The following is a 27,246-nucleotide window of genomic DNA, read 5'->3' as shown; positions in this document are numbered from 1 at the left end:
TTAATTAAATTAAGGGGATAAAAATCCCTTATTATTTTACAGCCATCTGTAAAATAATAAGGGATTTTTATCCCCTTAATTTAATCATACTCTTACTTTTCTTTATGTGTAATTTTAATTCATGTAAAGAGAACTTTTGTAGCTCAGTTGGTATTGATGATCCCTGCAGCTGGAAAGACCTGGGTTCAAATCCTGTCTAGGATGCAGAGAACCTTTATCAAGGCTTTTCAGGTGAAGTTAAGTTAGCTGGCCTCATGCAGGGATGGCATGGCTTCTTATCCCATAAAACAGGGGAATACCAACCAACCAAACAGAAGAACACATGCAATTTATAACCATAGTGCACAATGCAGATAGGATTGACTGCCTTATCACAAGCAATATCAGGTTTCTTGGGAGCCATGTTATGTGGCTGTGACAGAGCATTCAACCTAACATAAAAGGGAAGATGGAATTGGACTTAAGAGAATGTTTTAACAATTCTATCAGTTAATTCCTGTAGCTCCTTACTTTCGGTAATGAAATCAATATTATCTGTGAATCTTAGGTTGTCAATGATTCTTTGATGACTTAAGATTGTTTCACAATCCTCTAGGACCTTTCTAATAACATATTGCAACAAACATTCAAAAAGAGCTAAGGCAGAATATGCATTGCACATAACAGGAATGTAAGAAAATGTAAAATTGTGTTCTGTTATGCTTCTTCCTTCTAAAATTGCCTACTTTTAATACTTCTCTCATGATCAGGTTATTGCCCTTACCAACAGATGCATGTCTTCCTTAATTTCAGTTGTTGAACTTAGGTATTTGGTAAGTTATATTAGTTTGCCATCAATGCCAGTATAGTGTAACATTTTCTGCAAAGCTTAATTCCATATAGATAAGCTCCCTGTATATCAACAAAGTTGGGTCATAATTTTTTATTAGGCACAACCAAGTGCACTGTAATATTTTCACTCACTTTGCTCCAAGAAAATTTCTGTTTTGCTTCTTAAGAAAATGTAGCTTCTTCCTTCTAAAATTGTTTCATTCAGTCTGGTTATCTTGTTGCTAATTTGATACCATTTAGATTTTCTTCTGTCTTGATACATCTTTCTGATATCTAGTCATTTTCACTCTTCCTCACTTCACCTTTTCTTTTCCTGTTCAGATATATCTGTACAATCCATTCTTTGCCTCTGAATACCTGTGGGTTTTAACTTTCTTCTTTTGTTACACAGTTTCTAAAATTTCCTGAGTTGTCCAAGAGTTGGACTAATATCTGGATCTTTCCAAACATTCTTCAGCTACATTCACAATTATTTTTGTAAATTCAATACATCTTCCATCTGTGACATTGCTGCCATAGTCCTTTACATATATACAGATTTCTTTTATAGTTATTTTAAGTTTTTCTATTATATTCTGTTTTTCTGGTCACTTTTCTTTCTACTCAATTTGAACCTTAAAATTGTGATGATTAGGTTATGATTGCTTCCTTTGTCTGCTGTAGGAAATGACTTAGTTCTTGTAGAATTTATTCTTGATTTAAGCTTTGCTTTAATATGTTCATGCTAGGCTGTGTCTCTTTCATGCTACAGCATCAAACAGGAGCTTGCTTGACCATATATCGAGTCCCTTCCACATTGGGCAGGCACATTTCTACAAATTGGCCGATATGCATGGCACTCCATACATTGGTGTAAAACTAGTATTTGTGAACTTTTTTAACGATATAGAAAATCTCAAAAGTTACATTATCTTATTTCAAGTCATTAATTTTTTTTAATTACTTTTCAAATATTGTGCATTACATAAAATGGTTTGATTTCTTTACCTGGTGATATATATTAATACCTAGCCATACATGTTGCTTTGAGAAAGTGGGGCAGCATGATGTAAACACCAAAGAAAAAAATTTCATGTGTACTGATTATCATCAGTTCATTGAACTTATGATGATTTTATATACACTGGTGATTAATGTAGAAGTTAAACAGAGGGGTAGAGTTTCCATTCTTATCCACCTTGCAATAACTGAAAATACAAGCAAACATATAAATGTGCACAGTACACCACAGTCATTGTTACTTTTAAAATTAATCATATACTTTCTTTGATTTCATTCACTAAAAAAAATGTTCAGTATCCTGCAATATGATATATCACAAATTCTGTCAAATAATGTCATCAGCAGGTTTTGAAATGCAGATTTTGTCTAAAGCTTTTGTAGTTTCTTATTTCTACCATTTTACCTCAGGTGATTTCCAAAAAATAAAAAGAGATTAAAGATTAGTAAGTCTTTCCTTGGAAATGAACTCCAAAAACTAAATGTAGTTCTTTCTTGGGGTAAAAGAATAGAAAAGTAATTTTCAAAAAGTGTTAGGATAAATTTCCTGTTACAAAATACATGACTTATTGTTAAATTGACCATATATTTAATACGTACGTATGTTTGTACAAATTGCCTACCGTTTAAATATATGGTCAATTTAACAATAAGTCTTGTATTTTGTAACATTTTATGACCAAAAACATGTATAATTGAAATAAATTTCCTGTGTCATTTATTTTGAAATGTGGTGTAAGGACATTGTACTGTACTTAGTGCTGCAATAAAAATTCTGTTTTTGTTTTACTCTGCTGTATAATGTGGGAGGAGGAGAGAGAGAGAGAGAGAGAGTTAGTATTAGTATAATGTTATTCATTAAGAATATTATTTTTAGGGAACAATTTAAAAAAATGCACGAGAATTTGTTGCATATCATTCTCTGGACAAGTACAATACGATAAAATTTGTCTTTTGCCATGTATTAATATGTTAATAACTATGTTGTGTATTGTATTATGGAATCTTCCATCTAGATTTCCAAGTCCATTTTCTAGACTTTTTATGTGTGAATAGTATATTTGCTATTGTAAGTCATTTTTAATTGCTTAATCCTTTAACATAGGTCCTCTCTCTTGTTGCTCCGAATCCTACATGAAATAGCAAGTCTTTTCCTGCATCTTCTCTCCAGTTTTTTTGCTCTTTTCAGTCTCATTGTGTTTTGAGGTACTTCTTAATTGCTTATCTAGTTCATTAAATTATTGCATTTCACTGTCTTTGTTTGCTGATGTAGAGGTGTATGCCTACATCTTTTATGACTGCTTTTAATCTCTCTAGTGCTGTTCTACTGCTGATTGACTTGAATATTTCATAAATCCTTTTATATATATATCAGGAAATCAACACTGCATTCTCTTCCTATAGAAGATACTGAGTATGCAGTGGTATACAGAATATATTAGTGAAAGAAACATATTTCCTTCATACTTTTTCACATTTAGGCCACCTTATTTCAAATAATCTTATAATAGCCATTCTCATTTCAGTAGTTCCATGTGGAAGAAATTTTAATTGTCCACTTCTGCATGGAGTTCTAGAATTCCAAGTTCCAGTCATAGTATTGTTTACTAAATCTGCAGACTCTTTTTTTTTTCTGATATATATGGGGAGGGGGGGGGGATCTGGAAAGTACTCATAAACACCTGGAACAAAAATGATATTAAAGCAACTGATATAACCACAGGAAAGAACATACGAGGATATAAGAATATAAGTTACCTTCATAACTCTGCTACTGGTATGTTCTTTCTTGTGGTTATATCAGTTGCTTTAATATAATTTTTGTCTAGGTATTTATCAGAACTTTCCAGATCTCCCTCATAATCTTCTACATCTCAAGTAATCTATGAGAGCCATATACATTTATAACCAACTTTTTGCTGTTATCTTAGCAGATGAGAGTGTAGTCCTTGTTTAACTTAGTAATGATTGACCTAGTGCAGCATTTCTCAGTTTTTTACTTCTGCTAGTGACTAGGAAAATTAGAAGGTGTTTCCCCTCTTGTCTTTGCTTCTAGTTTTAGCCTAGCATAAATAGAATGACCGTCGTGCCTTGGGTGGTCTTGCTAGGAACATACATTCCAAAAATGTTTGCTCATTTTACCCACTGCCAACATTTTCCACTATATTGGGTGCCAGGTAACCCTAGTGGAGCTATATAATTAAATAACTTAAAATTAGATCATCTTCTTATGTGTGTATGTGTGTGCTACATATACAGTGAATTACATGACATCCCATCCAAAAATCAAAAAATTCCAACCTGCCATCTGAAAGTGAATTATTCTGATGTTCATTATTAACAGTTTGACCTGATTATGCAAGCATTAGTCCCCACCCTTCATAACATTTAATTGTTCCAAATAACTGAACTGAGGGATGTCATGTAACTTACTGTAACTTGTAAATCTCATTTTATTGTACTCATTTGGCCAAAATTAACATACTTAGCATTTTTTATATCATTCACACACACACGCACGCACGCGTGCGCGAGATTGCAATATCAATAGCACATCAAGTAAAAAAAAAAAAAATAGTAAATTATACTTGACATGATATTGCATTCCTGTGTTTATCCTTTACTCTAGCACATGAGTAAACAAATTTGCATGTCAAGTATCTTTGTAACTAGGCTACTAGTACATGGAGGCTGTTGACGTCACATCAAATTGCCTCTTTATTCCATAATGAATAGTACACCTTTGGGATATGCATTAAAGAGAAGGGTTGTTATCCAGACAGAATTTGACTTTATTGAGCGCTCATCTGAAAATTTCCTACATCTGAAAAGAGGATTGTTCAGTGCATTATGGAATAAATACTGAGACAATTGGATTGTGAGGCCTACAGCTTCTATATACGTATAGCTAAGTACATTAAGTATGCTAGTGAGGGCTGAAAAGTTCTGATGAACACCTATAACAAAAATGATATTAAAGCAACTGATATAACCACAAGAAAGAACATATCTTTAAACCTTTTAACCCCCATGTTTCGTCAAATTGTAATATTTTTTTTTTCTTTTAGGATATATAAGAAAACATGTCATGTACCTCAATTCTTTCATGGTGATTATCACAACTTTTCAGCGCACCCTCATACAAATAACTTAATTGTGAATACTTCATATACAAACTTTTTTTTTTTTATTTACCTTAACAAGACTATAATTTCTTGTCAAGTATGATTTACTTTCTGACTAAGCAAAAAAACTTGCTACAACACTCTCTCACCCAGAAATTTTAATCATATGTCAATACACCATTTTGCTATTTGTATATGGGAAAAAATGACTTCTGCATTGATTATCTCTCTTTGTCTCCACCAGTCTAACTATTACTGATGAGACCTTAATAAATGTTGAAACCAGTCTGGGTGGTGATCCTTCCCATAATGAATGCCAACATATACATCCAGTGAGGTGTGCCGTACATTATTGAATACTGTGGCAGTTTGATGTTAAGTCAACAGTATACATAAAAGTAGTCTTGTTATGTCATTCTTGAGTAAAGTATAAAAGCAAAATTATAATTTCTTCTCAAGTACAATTTACTTTCTGATCACATGAAAAACTTGCTACAGAAGAAAGAAGGAACTTCTCAATATGTGAATAACTAGACATTGTAGCCCTTGGAGAAAACTTTGGGGAAGACTGTTCCAAAGCACATGGCAGGGAATGGAGAAGTTAGTTTGATATGTTTGTAGTTGGATGATGAATGAACATTGACAATCAATTGGAGGCTGATTTTCAATTGACTTGAGGGAAAGTGGAAGAATATTCACAGCCATACAGTTCAATACAGTGTCCTGGAAGAGGAATAATTAATGCAGAAACATTACCACAGTACATCTGTGGTAAAGTGACTGGAATGATTCTGTGATAGAGAGGTCGTCACCGATTAATCAGATTGCCTTCTTCTGGAGAGCTGCTGTACCCTTGGATATGGGTCTCTTACATTGTGTTTGGAATACCTATGAAGCTGTCACTTCCATAATCAGATTATCTTCTGGAGAGCCTACTGTACCCAAGGGGAAACAGAAATCTTGCTCTAAGGACCAAACATAACACTAGCCACTTCAAGTCTCCAGTAAGCAAGGTGTTAATGTTTTACCAAACAATGAAAGTCACTACCTAGAGATCTAGTTGGCATTTCCTCCGTTTAGAGAAGATATGCTTTATGGCAGCTATAATCCCCAATTACAATTAACAATTTATAATTAAAGTGTCTTCATAATGCAATCAGAAGAATGACACCTTTTAGTTAAAACAATATGGGTTCGAATCTCATCTGGGACATTTACAACTCCTAATTTACAACGCTGTGGTTAGCATATCTGCTCTCCAGCCAAAAGGCTGCGAGGTTGAATCCTGCCATGGGCATGGATGTTTGTGATTGTCTGTGAAAATACTGGTGGTGGTGGTGGGTGGTAGATGGCATTGGAGTAGATGACAATGGTAGTTTTGGTTCATTATAGTTGGTCGATTGTGAGTATGGAGACAGAGAGTTGTAGAGCAGGTGTCCTCCTCGATGAGTCTTTGGACTCCCTGTAGGTGTCACATAATAATAATTTCAACTAAAGGCTCTCCATTTTTCAACTAAAGGAGAGTTTCCATAGCTCAGTAATGACAATGCCCTTTGGTTGGAAACACTTGGGTTGATATCCCATCTAGGATGTGAAGAATCTTTATAAGAGTATTTTTGGCTGCAGATAAGTTATTCAGTCCCATACAGAGCTAAGTTTTTCATCCCACAAAACAGGCAAACCAATCAGAAGAACACATGCGGTTAACATTCCATCTCTCCAACCAGCAAGTTATGAATTCAAATCCTATTGTGGATATGGATGTTTGTGATTGTCTTTAGGTGGGAGATGAATTTTCATGCCTACTTTAAGACCACTACTTCACTTATTGGAAGTCTGAAGTGGCTTGAAAACAAAGAAATTATATACTTGATTTAATCCATTATCCAAGTGTAAGCAAACAAAGTTAGCGCCTGAAGTATCTTTCAGGACTGGGGCAACTCAGGACAAAGGTGGTATGACCTCACATCACTTGCCTTAATATCCCATAATGCAAAGCACATCTCCTTGCAGACGTATAATGCTATTCATTATGGGAAGGGTCACTACCCAGACCGGTTTTGACCTTTATTGAGGTCTCATCAGGGTGAGCCAAACCCAAAGGTGAGATATTGAGGTCTCATTAGCAGGAGCCAGAGGTTATATACTTGGTTTAATCCATTATTCATGTTTACATTTGGATAATGGATTAAACCAACTATATAATTTTTTGGTATCTTTAATTTATAATATAACCAAATGAAAAACATTTCAACAACTATCTATCTCTAATCCAGAGTATTTTAATAATAAGGTGTGATACCTTTTGGCAACTCATATAGGAAAATATGACTTCTGCATTACTTCAACCTTCGTATCTCACCTCTGGGTCTGGCTCCCACTGATGAGACCTCAATAAAAATCCTCGAAACTGGTCTGGATAATGAGCCTTCCCATAATGCATAGCATTATACATGTCTACAAGGAGATGTGCTTTGCATTATGGGATACTAAGGCAAGTGATGTGAAGTCATATCACCTTTGCCACGAGTTGCACCAGTCTTGAAAGATACTTCAGGTGCAAACTTTGTTTGCTTATACTTGGATAATGGATTAAGCCAAGTATATAATTTCTTGGTATCTTTAATTTATAATATAACCAAGTGAAAAACTATCAACAGCTTGAAAACAAAGTTTCATGAGTTTTGGATTCTAGAGCAGGGTTTCTGGACTATATAAAAAATAAATAAATAATACAAAAAATTACATAATAATAACATAAATAAGAGTCGGATGTTGAAAGTTTATTTTTTCACTTGGTTAGACTATAATAAATTTAGTTTAATCCTTTATCCAAGTGTGAGCAAACAAAGTTTGTGCCTGAAAAAAGGTGTTGTACCATCTTACCCCAGTCCTGAAGATACTTTCAGGCGCAAACTTTGTTTGCTCACACTTGGATAAAGGATTAAACTAAATTTATTATAGCCTAACCAAGTGAAAAATAAACTTTCAACATCTTTCTCTAAATCCAGAGTAATTTAATAAAAAGGTGGCACACCGTTTGGCAGCTCCTATAGGTAGAGATGACCTTGCTAATGCTTCTGCCTGGTATCTCCACTTGGGCCTGGCTCCCACTGAAGAGACCTCAATAAAGGTCGAAACTAGTCTGGGTAGTGGCCCTTCCCTTAATGCATAACATTATGCATATCTGCAAGGAGATGTGTTTTGCATTATGGGAGATACTAAGATAGGAGTGATGCTTGCTCCACCTTTGCAACGAGTTGCCCGGTGTTGTACCACCTTACCCCAGTCTTGAAGATACTTTCAGGTGCAAATCCTTTATTCAAGTGTGTTTGCTCACACTTGGATAAAGGATTAAACTAAATTTATTATAAATAAGAGTAGTTTATTCAGGAGTAGAATCCAAAAGAAGGCCTGTGACTAGTGGTGTACCGCAGGGTTCTGTTCTTGGACCACTGCTATTTAATTTGTTCATTGACGATATAGGAAAGGATCTGAGAGGAACTGTTCATTTCTTTGCTGATGATGCAAAGTTGGGTTGAATGCACACGATATCAAAATTTTGAAGGATGATTTGGATAGATTGGAAGACTGGGCTAAGGAGAATGGATGTCAGTTTAATGTGGCAAAGTGTAAGGTTATGCATTTTGGGGTGAAAAGATTAGCAGCAGTATACCACAGTGGTGGAACCGTACTACAGGAGATTGACGAGGCCAGGGATTTGGGAGTGTTGGTGGATAGGGAGTTGAAGTTTAGGGGGTACATTGCAAAAGTGGCTAAATTAGCTCATCAGATCACTTGGTTACTGAAGAATACTTTGACAAGCAAGTTATTGTTCCTCTTTATCAAGCCTTGATAAGACCCCATCTTGGCTACTGTGCTCAGATTTGGGGAAGAGGTAGAGAGGATCCAGAGGCGAGTGACCAAGATAATAGCTGGTCTATGGAATGAACCTTACAAGAGTAGGTTGAAGATCTGTGGGTTACAGAAATTGGTTGATAGGCAGCAAAGGGGTGATATGATTGAGACATTGAAATTACTGAAGGGTTTTTACAAGATTAATTCAGAGGAAATTTTTCAGAACAGGTCTTGTGGTGGGAGAACTAGGGGCCATCCATGGAAGCTGAGCAGGAGAGTAGTTAGTAAATGTGTTAGAACTAGGTTTTTTTACTTGGAGAGTGGTGAATGAGTGGAATAAGCTGCCTGAGTTTTTTGTGGGTGCCATGACTGTAAATGAGTTCAAAGCAAAGTATGATAGATACTGTGCAGATGCTGAATAGTTCTTCTTGACATGATGTTTAGGGCCTCCCTCAATGAGTCTAAGGACTCCTTGGAGTTGCCCATAATAATAATAAATTTTTAAAAAAAAATTTTTTGCCTTCCTGTGATACTGATGTACTATAGATTTCACAACCTTTCAAGACTGAAAGATACATAAATAAATAAATAGCAAACAATGGCCTCATAGCCTTAGTTTCTTCTGCTCTAACTTGGGTGTTTTACTTTCCTGCAACATAACAAACTGTTCTGGCAAACACATACATTGATGGACTGTGGAGATAAGGATACATATTAAGCCCATTGAGCCTAATATAATATGTACAGGGTGTTCGGGATAAATTTGACAGTTTCGTAAGGAAAAAGAAAATCTTCTTTGTATCTATTAAATTTAATGAATTGACAAAAAAACATTACAGGCAGAGTTAATTACAATACTATCAACAAGATTTACTCAAAATAACCACCATTAGCATCGATCACAGCTTCAATTCTGCTTCGGAACCTCGAACAAGCTGATGCTACAGTCTCCCTGGGAAGGGCCGCAAAAACTGTTTTAATTTTATCCATTAACTGGGCTTTTGTATTACTGGAAGTGCGATTGGTGTCTTTTTCAACTGCGCCCCATACAAAATAATCCATGGGGTTAAGGTCTGGGGAGTTTGGAGGCCAAACATTTGGACTAGTGAAGTCGTAGAAATTTTCAGACAACCATTTTTGACTTTTCCCAGAGGTGTGGCAAGGGGCCGAATCCTGCTGCCATACATACGGCCTACCATTGGCTACCCTTGTTATCCAGGGCTTGACTACAGTTAGCAACTCCACGAACAAAGCCCGAATTCCAATGCCAGGGTTCTTCAACACCTGTTCCTGCAGATTTGCGAGGAATTCTGCTGTACGAACGCAATCAGATCGTCTGCTAGGGATCTTTCTTCTTGCTACATCCTCGTAGTCACCATTGCAAGTCTCTAGTTCATGCCTGATTGTTTTTACTGTATTCAGGGAGCATTGGGCAGCAGTCGTAATATCCTTATTTTGATGGCGGGCACGAATCATCATGATACAAGTTATTCTCTTCCATGATTCAGGTGGGTTCCAGCTATCCATCCTTTCTGACATCTTGTATATGAATGAAGAAGGGTCCAAACTTTTAAATGAAGAGAAGTGTGTGTTAATACATGTAACTTACGGAAAAATATAATTAATTATAAATATGTCAAATTTATCCCGAACACCCTGTATGTAAAGGAAATTGGGATAGAAATTTGTTGACTATAATTTTTTAAATAGGTTTAGAAAAAATTGAAGATTAGACTAATCAGTAAAATAACAACAAGACTAGTTTAAGTAACTCACTTTGAGTTGTCTAAAGTTATGCCATGCAGAATGAAATTTATAGCAGATAAATTTGTAATTAAAACAGATTTGAAGTTTATCAGGAAGACAAAGATTTGTGGAAGGCAGTTCATTTGAGACAATCTGGTGTGAGATAGAGGCCAATATGACAAAATGTACAATTTGTTGCTGCTAGGAGCTGCAAGAAAAGGTATGAAGACATGCATCAGTAAATTAGCATGATGAGTGCATGTCAAATAAAAGTTGTGGGGGGGGGGGGCTGCACTTATGGGAACATGGATTGGAAGGAGGAGGGATCGCATGGTAGGAAGGAAATGGAATTTGTTCATCTCCTAAGAGATAATTACTTGAAATAGCTGTACGTTTCTAGCATAGCTCTAAGATACCATGTTTGGTCTGTAGAAGGGTTTCCTGATTATCTGATCCAATGTTCACCCACAATACTTATGTATTATAGGTGTACAACCTTTCGTGGACAGGATTCACATAAAAAAGAACTTTTAAAAAATATGAAACTGTTGGAAATGAAATCTCTGAAAAACAGACAAAAATATAGTTATTATCAAAAGCTGACAAAGATAATTCTGCTGTTCTTGACAGAACAGCTTATCTTTAAAAAATGAGCCCATTAGTTTTATGTAAATTACAATTTAGTTAACCAATATGATTCAACAAAATCATAAACTTACTTAAATCACTCCCTTCCTAGCTATCAATAAGACCAAGTAAAAAGAAGAACAAAAAGATACCATGTAAAATAAATAAATAATATATATATATAAATAAAACAAATAAAAATAGAAAAATTCTTAATCCATCCAACAGTACTAATGTACTATAGGTTAACTAAAACATTTTATGGATACAAGTTACAAAAAAAAAAGGGATGAGGGACAACATTAACTACTTTATTTCTGTTCTCTTGAAATTTACAGCTATCAGAAAATCTGTAAAGTTAATGTACCACTTCAGCTGAAAAATTCAGAGGAATAGATGATCCTAAATTATTTAGTCAAAAAAATTAGCAGCAACTCATATAAAACATAGCATTAATGGGCAAAATTAAGAATGTGTACTTAATATTGAAAACATTTTAATGAGTTTAGACATATCCTATTTGAGTATCCAGTTACTGATACTTCTGTTCTTTTTGCACCACAAAATTACACCTACAAACAATTACTCTCACCATCCAATAAAGAAACAATATGTCATAAGCATACATCTCCCTTCCCTCCTCCTTTCCCCCCCAAAAAGTATAAAAAACTATTTACTATGAAACAAGCTCAGAAAAAAAACCAATGAAATTAGTAACATCAATAAAAAAAAATCACTGTAGCTTAAAAAAAGGGCAACAATACCTACCTAACAAGGAAAAAATATTGTAATTTAAAAAAGATCACAGTTACCATTTCTTATATCAATGGATAAGTGGAATGCTTTCCAAATACAAACTGAAGACAGCTGCTTAAAATTCCCCCACATAATTAAAAAGTGTATTTATAATTTCTTTGTTCAAACAAGGAAAACTATCTTTTTAAACACACCAGTTTTATTGTAGTTATGATTTTAAATATATACAATATATTAATCAATCCATTCAGTATATTTTATATTAAATATTTTTTTATATTTTGTCCAGCAATTCCACATATGTTGGAAATGCTGGATATTAGTTATAATTTTTTATAGCAGTTGTAATTGTTCATTGATATTTTGTGCCTCCTTCATTTAAAATGATTTGTTTTATTTTCATGTTTTCATTTTAGATACATCAACAGTTTCCATGCTCGTTTGAGTTTAATGAAGAATTTCTTATTACATTATTCGAACATGCATATGCTTCTCAGTTTGGTAAGTGCTATTTTAGATACATTTTCAGTAAGTCAGAATTGTATGTATTGCTTTTTATAAGGTGATCTGGAGTACTGTGATTATACATTATTCATTATACATTTGATTATACGCTGATTTGATTATTGATTATACATTTGAAAATCATAGGGAATTTTTTAGCTACGTGGTCAGTAGATGCAGAAATGATTGTGGAAGAATGACATTTTGGGATAAAAATGAGAATAGAGTGACTGATGCAGAGAACATAGTGGAATTGTTCGATGAACACTTTATTGGAGTATTTGATTCTGGAGGAGTAAATTTTAATACTAGAGGGATAGGGCAAGTTCGAGGTTTAGAGGTGCAGGAGGAGAGTGTGTTCCAAATACTGAGTACTCTGGATGTCAGTAAAGCTGTGGGACTGGATGGTATTTCACTATGAGTTTTGAGAGAATGTGCTTGGATGTCAGTAAAGCTGTGGGACTGGATGGTATTTCACCACGGGTTTTGACAAAATGTGCTAAAGAACTGACAGCTCCTTTGATAACTTTTCAATGAAAGTCTGGCTACAGAAAAGGTGCCCAGGGAATGGAAGAAAAGTAAGAATAGTGCCACTGCATAAAGGCGGTAGCAGACTGGAAGTGTCTAATTATAGGCTAGTTTGTGTGTCATCAGTAGTTGTTAAGATCTTGGAGAAATTAGTGAACAGCATTAGGCAGATGAGGGTAATGTTATCTTGAAAGTCAACATGGATTTGTTAAGGGACACTCTTGTTTTAGTAATATGCTAGCCTTTTATAATTAAGTTACAAAAGCAGTAGATGATGGCATTTTCTTGGATTTAGCGAAAGCATTTGACAGGGTGCCACATGATAAGCTGATATTTAAGTTGCAGCACATGGGTTTGGATGCTAGGTTGGTCAACTGGATTCTCGTTGTGTGGACAACTTGTGCAATGTGACCTCTGAACTTCACATCCTTGTCAACCACCACTCCAAGGTCTTTTGTCTCCTTAACTTCTTCCATTATATAGAATCATATATACTTCATATATAAGCGCCTCCGTAGCGCAATTGGAAGAACGACGGTACATTGCGCCCTTCGATTGGAATAGGCCTAAGTTCGATTCTCGTCGCGACGGGAGGAATCTTTATCTGGTCGATTTCAATCGATGGTGAGTTAGCCGATCTCATACGGAGGTAGCAGGGTTTTTTCTCCCGGAAACTCGGGTTTTTCATCCCGCATACATACAAATCGGCCCTTCAGAACACACGCAATTTACAGACAAAAATTACTAGTTGTGGTAGTGTTGGAGGTGGGCGGTAGATGGCGTTGATTCGTAGTAGAGGTAAGATGTAGAGACAGTTGAAGATGTCCTCCCGCGATGAGTCTTCGGACTCCTTGGAGGTATCAGGAATAATAATAATAATAATAATATGCTTTGTGTCATCATAATCTTCTGCACTGCACTGCTATTTCAAATATGGCTGTCTCTCTCTCTCTTTTTCCTTTTGTTTATGTCTCTGTGAGGAATAAAAAATATGTGCAATGTTTGTAATCACAGATGGGATATTTATTGACAGAAGGCCACTGTGTACAGAGAGAAAATTTGTCATGCCTTACAAACAAATGTTGATGAATGATGCAGAAAAGTTTGTAAGTCTATGAACATCATCAGTTCTGGACAACATTGCTGCTATTCAGAAAAACATATGTTTAAAAATTAAGGACATTACTTATGACCTTCACATTTTCTGCCAAACCATTTTACTATATCACTCCTCAGTACCAACATTATAAGGTGGCGAATGTCAAAAAACCTCTTGAAGTATGGCTATGCAATTTGCATTTAGCTTCTGCATTGTCAGCAGAATGTTGTGAAAATATCCCTCTCCTTGCACTTCTCTGTGTGCAGAGGGATGTTTCCACAGCAAAAAGTCTTTCAGAACTGTGAACAAAAATCAATGGTAATGTGTTTTTGATACAGCAGAGAATCATTTTGGCCGATTTCCTACCTATAGACTGTACTGTCAGTGCTGAATAATATCATGACACAATACAATGTTTGCATATTGCTATCTGGAAGAAACACTCACACTGCTTAATATCAGTACTGGCCACACGCACACAGCCAATCTAATTCCACAACACCTTAATTGCTGGGACATCTTTGTTGATGGAAGCACTAAGGAGTTAGGTCAGGACTATAAGGAGGATAATAAATGATAAGGACCTCCTCTCTATAGTCATGAACTAGCAACTTCCATTTCTTTGCCTCATCAACCCAATGGCTTCTTGAGCACGCAGTCACATTCTTTGTTAAAGTCACTGAAACACTAGTGTAGAATAATGGAACACATGTCTCACCAAGTTTGTAGATAATGATGAAAAAATAATTCAAAGAATTCCCCTTTTATTTATGTATTCTTATTTGATCATGACACTACAATCTCCAAGATATAAAAAAATGTTAGTAAAGCTTTTTGGTTTATCTTTATATACTGGAATATTTTCGTTGACTATGCATTTGATTTTTTAACCTTTTTTTTTTTTATTTAGTTCTTTTTATTATTAATTTATTACTCTCCATTTCATCAGCATTACTGAAGCACTGTCTTAGCTTACTGTTAGTGCCAAGAATGTATGGAATGTTTACCAAATTATAGTGGGGGCTCCAGCTCTTGATATTTTCTTGCATCTAAACTGCTGTGTGCTGTCTGGCTTTGTATTGCTTGATGTACCAACTTTGTTCAATTGCTATCAAGTAGTTTCCTGCTGGAAAGTATGCACTCACTTTAGTTGTTGAGAATAGATGTTAATATGTCTCCCCTCTGGAACCAGCTCAGAGCAGGCTATATTATTGAAATTTTACCATATTCACAACATTCTGAAACCAATCTCTTGTTATGATTACAGGTACTGCTTCATCCAGGTTGGTCCACTGATTTTGTGTATTTTTTAGATTATTGAATTAGACCCATTTTTCATTTCAAAATGTAATATATATTTTTTTTTCTAGAGGGGAATGGGGGGGGGGGGGACCATCCATTCTGAGATTTGATGATTTGAACTTGAACAGGATCGATATCTTCGTAATATTCCATATCATCAGAATGATATGATGTTTTAAGAAAAACTCATGTAAATTGTTTAACTTTATGTGAGGGACTTTGTTTAATATGAGTTCATGTGGCATTTATTCTTAATTGTGAAGCTTTTGTTAACCCATAATAAATTGCTTTATTAAATTTATTTGCAACATGTTTAAGTTTACTATTGCAAAGTTATTGTTAGAAATTCCCCTGTCTCTTTTAGGAACATTCTTAGGTGATTGTGATAAAGACAGGAATGAATTGGACTTGGCTAAAAAGACTGTTTCTCTATGGTAGTATACTTTTTTTTTCCAAAAATGCAAGTATGTTTTATTGTAATGTAAATGCAATGCTTGGCAAGCTAAATTTATTATAGATTTTTTTTTCCTTCACCAGCTTTAGAGAATGTTGCACAGATGCTCTGCCTCTTCTATGTACAGTACCCTAAAAATGAAAGGAAAACATCAGTTGAAAAATGAAATTATTTCACTACATATAAATGAAGTTTATTAATATTTTTATTTGGTTGGATTCTAGAATAGCATCTGCAGCTTCAAGATATGGTAATTACAGTGGTGTAGCTAGAGCTTTTGCTGCCCGGGGCAGTCCCTGAGTTTGCCGCCCCTCTCAATACACACCAAAAATACTACAAAAAGTCAAACCACGTATAGGGAAATAAATTAAAACACTATGTTTATTTTTGAAGTAAAACCTTAATTTCAACAATCTAAAATGTTATTTTTCTTGCTTTTCTGTTAGCAAAATCATCAATGACATTTTCGAAGTCTATTTCATAGTAATGTAGGTAATTCATAATCAGTTTTAATTTAGAAAAAATCCTCTCACAACTAGCAATACTTACAGCAATTGTGAGGAAAATTCGCAGTAGTATTACAATATTTGGAAATGAGTTCTCGAGATGTATTTTAGAATTAACTGCAAAAGTTCAAAAAAGGTTCAAAGTGTTTCCCAGGGCGGACTGCCCCCCTCCACCTCTCCCTAGCTATGCCTCTGGGTAATTATACCACTGAATGCTGAAAACTGGCAACCTCAGTGCAAGAAAGATCAATGGAAATTGAGTTATTCTAAATAATAAATATACAGTGTTATATTCAGACAATACTGATCAAGGAAAGGAAGGAGTGGCTATTGTATTCAACACTAAATACAAAGATACATTTCTTTACTGGCAGACAGTTTTTAGTAGAACCTCAGTGCAAGAAAGATCAATGGAAATTGAATTATTCTAAATAATAAATATATAGTGCTATATTCAGACAATACTGATCAAGGAAAGGAAGGAGTAGCTATTGTATTCAACACTAAATACAAAGATACATTTCTTTACTGGCAGACAGTTTTTAGTAGAGTGACGTGGGCAAATTTCAGAATGGGGAATTGATAGTGAAACATATTTCTACCTATAATTTATTACTAATACTATACTAATTTATTATTAATATTTATTGCAAAAGTTGGTAAAACTCAAAAGATTACTTGGATGTTGAAAAACACACTAACAAGTAAAGATAGGGAGGTTATTATCCCTCTTTATGATTTGGTTGCATCTTAACTTATTGTGCACAGATTTGATCATTTGGGGATCAGGAGGTAGTTGTGAAGAGGATTCAGAGATGAGTGACCAAGCTGGTGACAGGTCTGTGGAATGCCCTATGAGGATAGGTTGAAAGTGTGTGGGTTGCAAAGTTGAGTTGATAAGTGGAAAAGAGGAGACATGATAGAAACTTATAAATTTTTAAAAAGGTTCTATAAGATTGATCCAAAGGAAATTTTTCAATAGATGATGAATAGAGTGAGAACTAGAAGTCACTCCTGGAAGTTGTGTAAAGGTGTGCAGATTGTGAGTTTTTTGTTTGGACAATGATGAATGAGTGGAATGGATTGCCTGAATTAGTTGTGACTGCCCTAACAATTAATGAGTTTAAGGAGAGATGTGATAGGTATTGTGTTTATAAAGGTTAGTGTGGTTCTCCTGCAATGAGTGCTCTGACTCCATGGGGATATCTGTATAATAATAATAAAGCCACAGAAGGTTCTATAAGGCAGAAGTTGAGATAAAGAAAAAGGAAAAGTTTATCCTGTCTGGGATAAGCTTCTCCTTTTTGTTTTTGTGATATCTAAGATTCATTTCCTACTCTGTTGTGAGATCTATACAGCAGAGCAGGAAATGAATCCTAGACACCATTTAGTTTTTTCCCTAACTATTCTGGGAACATTTGAAGAAAAGGTCAAAGCTAATAATAAGTACTTGCTGGATATTTGGTTTTGATTCTTTATATCAAAACATGGACTAGTGATTCCTGATACTATATTCTAACATTTTAAAGATGTACACAAATCACTTGGAGAGAAGATATAAGAAATAAGAAGAGACATTGACTCTATTATTGTTGATAACACTGTAAACCTAAATATACAAATATTATTCAAGAGAAAATGGAAATTTGAAAACAGGAATTAAACCTTGAAGTCTTGATGGCATATTTCTGAAGAAAACATTCACTGATTCAGCCATAGATGCACATGGTGAAGTGTCTGCAAGGATAGAAAAATCAGAACTTTATTATGGTGGACTGAGGAAGTTAAAAAGGCAGTCATAGAAAAGAAGAAAGATATAAAAGTCAACTGCTCTGACAGAGAAAAATATCAAAATGCAAAGCAGTATGTTAAAGTAGCTAAAAAAAAAAAAAAAAGAAGAAGAAGCATGGGAAGACTTTGCTAAGAATATAGAGATAAATATCAAGAAGGTGGGAAAATGGTCTAGAGGTTGTTAAGAAAGATTAGAAATAGAATTCTTGTTGAATTGTGCAATGCAGTCATTGTAAAACATTTAGCTCTCCATATTAGTGTATTTCTATATATCAGAAAATTTGTCTTTTCTGATGTGTCCCAGGTATAGAGCATACAAAAAATTCTGCTTTTATCTTATGTGTTGGAGGTGAGGATATAGTGATTTATCTATTTTATAGGGATTGTTAGCTAAGTAACTAAATGTGTGGTGGAGGTAGTTGAGTTTTGTGGCAAATACTGTAGATTGAATTGGTAGATCTGGCTCTGTGTGTTAGTGTTTTGAGGATACCATATTATTGATCTGGATGATGTAGTTGTTTATGTAAGTATCTTCCAGTGTGTTGATGGCATTTAATAAGTAGTTATTTGATTCTTTTCTTCTGTTGTGAGGTGCATTTTAGAATTTTGGAATACTCAAATGCACTAAAAATGAATTTAATGTGTTTGGACTATGGAGTCAAATAGCAAAGACATCATCTATGTAGAACAGCCAGACTACAGGTTTGAGGATAGCTTCATTGAATGCTTTCTTCTCAAATGTACAATACAGAAATTCACTAAAAGCACAGGTGGAACCCTGCTGCCCTATTCTTTTGTTTGTATTTTTTCCTTTCCTTGTAAAATATCTGCAAGTAAAACAGTAAATTTAATTTATTCAAATGTTTCTAGAAGAGTGGGGCAGTGGCTTTATCAAGCTAATTGTGATGTCTGAATTCCTAAAAAGATTCAGTTTTTTAACAGGGTTTTGAAATGAACAGAATTTTTTTTATAAAGAAATGAAGGTGGTTAAGTGATTTTGTTTACTGCTTTTTTTTTTTTTTTAGTTGTTGTTTTTTTAATGTGCATCCATCCCACTAAAAACCTTTCTCTAGAGACCAAACACGATGGAACTTTTTTCAGGCTATTTCAGAATCCCAAGAAGTGGGATGGTGGTTTTACACTGGTAATGATATTTGTCTACCACCTAAAAATATTCACAAATATCTGTGCCTGGTGGATTCAAATCCACAATCTGTGTTTGTTGGAGAGTAGGTATACTATCCACCCAGCCAACCAGGCTTGCAAAAATATCACATATCAGCAGTTCCCATTATTCTCAGTTAGTCACTCTACCAAGTACTCACAGGATTCAGGTTTTGCAAAATTATAGTGATCCGATTAAAATACTTTCAAACTAGTCTGGCCACTTACAAACTTCATGAAAATTCTGTAAGTACAAAATGGCTGTCCATCCAATTCCAGCCTGATAAGAAGCTGTAAATATCTTTTTATCCAACATCTTATTTTGTCATGATGTTTTTTTATTTATTCCTCTCAAATTAAGATGGAATTTTGGGGTTTTTTTTGTTTGTTTTTATTATTTTTTTTAAGGGGGTTTGACTGAAAAGACTAAAAATGTGACTGTATGTATCCAGATCACTGGGCTAAAGATATAAGTCAGCCCAAGAAGAGCAATGGCATTTCTCTCTTGGAGATCTAGGTATTATCAAAGGTAAGGAGAAGTAAAGCAAGATTTTTCTTGTGAGATATAAAACATGACTGCATTTTAGTAGCATTGAGGTTAATAAGATTGTTTTCACCCACACTGAAGAATGTAAGGAGATTATTGTTTAAGACATTGGTTATTGAAGATCTTGAAGCTTTCTATGATTAAGCACTACAAGGATTTTCAAAAATGAAGAAGTGAAATGGAGTATACTGCCATCAACGAAACTATGAATAAGATTTGTATTTATTTATGTAAGAGAAAGAGTGTGGACAAGATTACCGAACCCTTGCTTACCCTGGCATTGGTGCAGAAATCAGAGGAAAAGAAGCCATCTAGTGTGACACATAGCAAGTGACCAGTGAAGAAACTGACAACTAAATTGTAAAGATTGACCATAAGATAAGAGTTTGATATGCAGGTGTCTGTGCCAGATGCAACTGTCGTGACGACTCTTTCTGTCGTGTTCTAAATCTATCTAGTTTCAAGTCACTTTTATGAATAATACAACTAATTACGAAATGATCACCGATCCAAAAGTAGGGAAATTTATATTTATACTGCGCCACCCTATTCTTAGATTAGTCTATATAAATAGTAGGATCAGTTCTAAATTAAGTTAGCTGTCATCTCATTAGGCCGAATCATCTATTATCATTTTCACTTGGGGTTCCTGCAAGATTCGAACATTTATGAACGGTGCAATAATAAGGAATTCAGGCAAACACAATATTTAGATCAACAAAATAAAACATTTAATATATGATATGGTTAACAAATACAAGAACTCTATTTTAAAATGGAACTATACAATTAACTTAACACTTCTTCTTAAGTCACTGATGCTAATTCAATGTTCTAACTTTCATATACTATTCACAGTCTCAAAAACACAAATCTTCTTATCTCAAGTTAATATAACAATTTCACATTTTATTCAGTCTTCACAAATCTTTCAGCTCAATGTTTATATTCACAGCAGGCAATAAACTACGTAAGCTATATTCCAAGCAAATATATTCCCGGACCTTGAGCATCGGAGATATATTACAGTTAATGCTAGAATAGAGAAACTTATACAACTACTCTTACCAGACAAATTCTTCAATACATCAAATTATTGAGAGAGCACTTATGAATTAACTTAATTAACATTAGCGGAACACACATAACAAATATTCTCCATAGTTTAAACTGTATTACTGTAAGTCGCACTTCACTATTCCAAACAACAGTAATTAGGTACTAATATCTTTTCCTGTTCACTTTTCTCCAAGTAACCAATATAACCTTTTCCTAGGGCAACATAGAATTTAATCGTAATCCAGATTAACTGGAACTAATCAGAATTTTCGCATTGACTGTCCAGTTTCCTTTTATCTGATTACGGCATCAACCTTTCTTCATAACAACAGCAGTTTTCGCTTATAACATTAAACTTTATGTTTCACTACTTATAGGTTCACTTCCGAACACTACACTCATAAATCTCTGCCCTGAGGATTATATAATCTTGGTTCCGCAAAACTCTCTCCTCCTTCTTAATAATAATTTTTCTCTTCCCTCTCTATATATATGACCTTCCCCCTTCTCTATATATCTATCTATCTGACCTTCACTCCCACCTTACGTTCGAACGCCACGCTCTACTCCACTCGTGGTTGTTTACGCGTGCGTCTCCATGACAACAGACTGCACGTAAACATTTCGCTAATGTAATGTATGGTCTAATATTATTCATGAGTGATTACATAACATTAAATATTTCACAAAATAAAACAACAGAATATTTAAGCTACTTCTTTAACTTTTTGATTACGTATACAGTTAAATATAAATTAACACTTTACGTTACACCACATATATTTAGTTATACAAAATTCTAAACATATTATTATTTTATAAACTAATAGCAGGTCAGATATTGAGTAAATATTTAATTAGTAATTCTTAATTAAGGAATAATAAACAATTTTATATAAACCATGATTAATATTTAATAAGCAATGTTAAATGTGAATGAAAAATAATAAATTACATAACATGGCTTCATTCACAATTTAACATAGGCTCACCCTTTCTTTGAAAAATTTTTATTATAAGAAAAATTTTTCTTTTTACACTAGGCTCCTTTAAAAAAAAACTGGATTACATATTTCCTTTTCGATTTTTGAAGTAATAGCTAGTTTTACTGAAACTTGGTTCTTTATTATGTTTTGTGCCTTTATTCTCTTTCACTTTATCATCAATTCTCTTATTACTATTATTATCACTTTCTGCATGTCTTTCAAGTTTGTAGTATAGGATTCTCTTCTTTGAATTAAATTCACGTTCTCCATCATTAGAATTAAGTCTTTGTTGTCTCACAACCTGGCGGTTTGTTCTACGATATAGATTAGACATTTTACCAAAATTGACTTCAACCGATAGTTTACTATTAGTGGTAATTTCTGATTTGGGCTTTGTCACTACTACTTTTTGTTCATCAGTAAGAAGAGGAGTATCAGATTGAATATGTACATAAGAGTTATCACCACTATCTCTATTAGATGATTGATTCACAGCTGATTTTTCTTCAGTAGATGGTCCTGATTCAAGTGGCAATCTAAACTGTTTTGTTTGATACTTAGACTTATCATAATTATGAATTTCATTTCCTCTAGTATACCTCCTTAGAAAAGTCACAAGAAAATTTATATCTTGCTAAGAAGTTTGTTCCCAAGATAATGTGAGAACTTAGATTGGAAGTAGTGGGGACAACAAGTAGGTCTTGCCACACGTACAGTCCAAATTCTGGCAGGTATATTCTTGCTCGAAGCTTTTCATATGCCACAAAGTTTGAGTCTGAGAGAGAAGTAATCCTTACAGGTTGTCTCAGCTTGGCAGTGCTCTTCCACAGTTTGTTTTTTAATGTTAGGAAATAATCCATCCTGATGGTAGAGGCATTGCATCCTGTATCTAATAAGATGTCACATTTAGAACCCAGGATTTCTCCTCTAACTGTCATCATTCTTTCATTAGGTGCCTGGTGTTTCTGAATTCCATTATTTCTTCTGTGGTTCACATATCCAAATTTTGAATTCCATCTGTTGTTATAGTAGTTTTCTTTGTTATGGAAGCAGTTCCTGGCATAATGTCCAACTTTGTTGCAATTGTAACACCTAAGAGGATTTCTTTGCTTTATCTCTGTCTTGGATTGAGGAATAGCAGACATTTGTTGTCTAACATCATTTAATCCTCGCATTACCCTATCTAGACTACTTAAAATAGGTTGACTTTGTTGTTCAATTTGATGTTTGATCATCTCATCAATTTTATTTGTAGTGGGATTTTGATTTTCTTGAGATTTCAGAGTAATAGCTGATAACTGTCTCACAACTTCATTAAGACTATCCATTATAGGCTGATTTAACTTATTCACTTCCTGGTGAATTAAAGTTTTTACTTCTGTCATCAGTTTCCTGTCCAATTGCTCTTTAGTCTCTGTCACGTAGTTTACACTACTTGAATTTTCTCCAGTATTACTTGCTTTTCCCTTTTCAACTTTACTTCTCCTTTCTATTTCTGATTGGCTGAATGAACTATCAGTTTTATTCACGACATTCACAAGACTTGCATTGGTTGAGGGATAAAGGTCACCTAGTATTTGTTCTTTTTCCTTAACACTTTTGAGACACTCTTCTAAAGTAGAAATTTTCTTCTTGTAGGCTGTTTCTCTTAATTCTTGCCTAACACCTTGTCTAAATTGTTGGAACACAGCCCAATCTAAGTGAGGTTTATCTTCACCAGTAACATTCAAACTGTTGGCCAATGTTAATAACCGATTGTGAAAATCAGTAACAGTCTCTTTATCCTTTTGAACAATTTTCTGCAATTTCCACAAGTTAGGACCTACACTTCTAAGTTTACAAAATTGAGACAATAAGGTGTCTTTAAATTTGGAATACTCAAAAGTTTCTCGAAGTATTGGAGAAGAATGCAAAAATGTTTTTGCTTTACCTACCAATTTACTTCTAATCAGAACTAGCAATTGAAAATCAGTCCAACCTGCAATTTCTCTAAGTTTTTCAACATAGGTAAAGAAAAATAGTACATCATCTGATTCTTCACCTGAATATTGGGGAAAAACCTGTTGCGGGTTTACCGTACGAAAGAATTCACTGTCATTCATTTCAGAGCTTGATGTGACAGCCATAGTGATTAATAAATTACTATCTCAATTAATTCAATCTTTTTACTTTAAAATTAACTTTTATCTTTGCCTGAGTCCAAATTATAACCAGTTCACTGTGATTTAATTATTTCACTTTCTAAAATTTCAGGGAGTAATTCTACGATTATTATCACTAAACTTAAATTCAATTTCTTATCTTATAGTTGTTAAATTTAATTCCTACCTATTAAATCACATCCTGTCGACTGCTGTGCCATTTGTCGTGACGACTCTTTCTGTCGTGTTCTAAATCTATCTAGTTTCAAGTCACTTTTATGAATAATACAACTAATTACGAAATGATCACCGATCCAAAAGTAGGGAAATTTATATTTATACTGCGCCACCCTATTCTTAGATTAGTCTATATAAATAGTAGGATCAGTTCTAAATTAAGTTAGCTGTCATCTCATTAGGCCGAATCATCTATTATCATTTTCACTTGGGGTTCCCGCAAGATTCGAACATTTATGAACGGTGCAATAATAAGGAATTCAGGCAAACACAATATTTAGATCAACAAAATAAAACATTTAATATATGATATGGTTAACAAATACAAGAACTCTATTTTAAAATGGAACTATACAATTAACTTAACACTTCTTCTTAGGTCACTGATGCTAATTCAATGTTCTAACTTTCATATACTATTCACAGTCTCAAAAACACAAATCTTCTTATCTCAAGTTAATATAACAATTTCACATTTTATTCAGTCTTCACAAATCTTTCAGCTCAATGTTTATATTCACAGCAGGCAATAAACTACGTAAGCTATATTCCAAGCAAATATATTCCCGGACCTTGAGCATCGGAGATATATTACAGTTAATGCTAGAATAGAGAAACTTATACAACTACTCTTACCAGACAAATTCTTCAATACATCAAATTATTGAGAGAGCACTTATGAATTAACTTAATTAACATTAGCGGAACACACATAACAAATATTCTCCATAGTTTAAACTGTATTACTGTAAGTCGCACTTCACTATTCCAAACAACAGTAATTAGGTACTAATATCTTTTCCTGTTCACTTTTCTCCAAGTAACCAATATAACCTTTTCCTAGGGCAACATAGAATTTAATCGTAATCCAGATTAACTGGAACTAATCAGAATTTTCGCATTGACTGTCCAGTTTCCTTTTATCTGATTACGGCATCAACCTTTCTTCATAACAACAGCAGTTTTCGCTTATAACATTAAACTTTATGTTTCACTACTTATAGGTTCACTTCCGAACACTACACTCATAAATCTCTGCCCTGAGGATTATATAATCTTGGTTCCGCAAAACTCTCTCCTCCTTCTTAATAATAATTTTTCTCTTCCCTCTCTATATATATGACCTTCCCCCTTCTCTATATATCTATCTATCTGACCTTCACTCCCACCTTACGTTCGAACGCCACGCTCTACTCCACTCGTGGTTGTTTACGCGTGCGTCTCCATGACAACAGACTGCACGTAAACATTTCGCTAATGTAATGTATGGTCTAATATTATTCATGAGTGATTACATAACATTAAATATTTCACAAAATAAAACAACAGAATATTTAAGCTACTTCTTTAACTTTTTGATTACGTATACAGTTAAATATAAATTAACACTTTACGTTACACCACATATATTTAGTTATACAAAATTCTAAACATATTATTATTTTATAAACTAATAGCAGGTCAGATATTGAGTAAATATTTAATTAGTAATTCTTAATTAAGGAATAATAAACAATTTTATATAAACCATGATTAATATTTAATAAGCAATGTTAAATGTGAATGAAAAATAATAAATTACATAACATGGCTTCATTCACAATTTAACACAACTAAATGCTCTGGAAACATGAAGAGTAATCACAAAAGTTTCTCCAAATCTTTCTATGACTTGTTGGGAAAGTGGGCTAGGAGATCTGCTTTAGAACCCATATTAGCAATCACTAATTAATTGGTAGACTACCAAATAGTGAAGAAGTTGGCTATTGATGACCTTTTCCATTGGTTAGAATTAGATTAAGGTGAGAGTAGTGGAACAATAGGTTAATGGCTGACATTTTTTTGGAATGGACTTAATATAGGCTTGCTTCCATACTAGAAGACTTGTTGTATCCAAGCCATTCAAAATTCTAATTTTCTTCAGATGACAGACTAGAAGAGATATGGAATAAGCTGTTTTTGGTATAGTAGGATGTAATTTAACATGGTTATCTGTACAGGAGTTGCAGAAGCACAATGACAAAAGATCAGCCTCATCATTGGATGTGATGAGGTGGTGGTTTCATCCCCCCCCCCACTCACACATGTAGTCCTAATGTGTGTGTGTGTGTGTGAGAGAGAGAGAGAGATGAAAGTATGATAGAGCAGAAGTTAAACCTTATATATTATATTATACTTCACAAGAAATTATATGCTTTTTTTTTCCCACCAATACCCAAGTGTAAGCATAAGCATGAAGCACCTTCACAAATAGTTTGCTTATATATCTATAGAGGCCGTTGACTTTGCATCAATTGCTTTTGTATTCTATAATGCAGAACACACTTCCTTCCTTTCAGAAATGCATATTGTTATGCATTATGGGAAGGTCACTACCAGACTCGTTGTTTCAACCTTTATCGAAGTACAGTTGAAATGCAGAGGTATCTCTCCTAAAAATTCTGAGTGATCTACAAGATCACTCTAAATCTCACTGAGTGATCCTTTTGAGTCACTCCCAAAGCAATTAAACTCTCATCAGTGACTCTACTCAGTGACAGGTAAAAACCTACGACCAAGCAGAACCGCTCAACTTCCCAAAATCAAGTCCAAAAATGAACATTATTAAAATGCCATCAGTAGGAGCTACACTTGGAAGATAACAAGGTTGAATTAATGCAGAAGTTATATTTTCCATATACAAGTAGAAAAAAGTTGTCAAATATGATATAGATTGCAACCAAGTAGAAAAATTTTCCACGACTATTTCTCATCCATATAATATTTGTTTATATTATAATAATATAAGCATATATTATTAGTAGAAAAAACATGTATCATTTTATTATGAAAGAGTTGTGGAAAATTTTTATGATGAAGTTTTATGAAAAAAGTTGTGGAAAATGTAATATAAATATTCTTACACATATCCAGTGTATAGCTTGAAGGTCATGACTAGCTGCGCATGCATATATTATGAAATATTATTATTATAATATAAACATAC

At 34.0% G+C, this 27,246-nt stretch overlaps 1 protein-coding gene across 7 annotated transcripts in view; it reads left to right on the top strand.

Annotated features, from left to right (window-relative positions):
• Positions 1-27,246, top strand: part of LOC150094718 (myotubularin-related protein 9) — a 282,350-nt gene that overhangs the window by 199,034 nt on the left and 56,070 nt on the right. For all 7 annotated transcript variants that reach the window (XM_090410951.1, XM_090410948.1, XM_090410952.1 and 4 more), the window contains 2 exons: positions 12,359-12,443; positions 15,740-15,809. In XM_090410951.1, coding sequence (XP_090267077.1) covers positions 12,359-12,443; positions 15,740-15,809 — 155 coding nt within the window. The remainder of the gene's footprint in view (positions 1-12,358; positions 12,444-15,739; positions 15,810-27,246) is intronic.

This window comes from Typopeltis vanoorti, chromosome 21 (genome assembly GCF_054136105.1).
Source record: "Typopeltis vanoorti isolate ZY-2024b chromosome 21, IOZ_Tvanoo_1.0, whole genome shotgun sequence".
NCBI classification, from domain to species: Eukaryota; Metazoa; Arthropoda; class Arachnida; order Uropygi; family Thelyphonidae; genus Typopeltis; species Typopeltis vanoorti.
The sequence above is the reverse complement of the archived record's forward strand: the minus strand, read 5'-3'. Positions and strand labels throughout refer to the sequence as shown.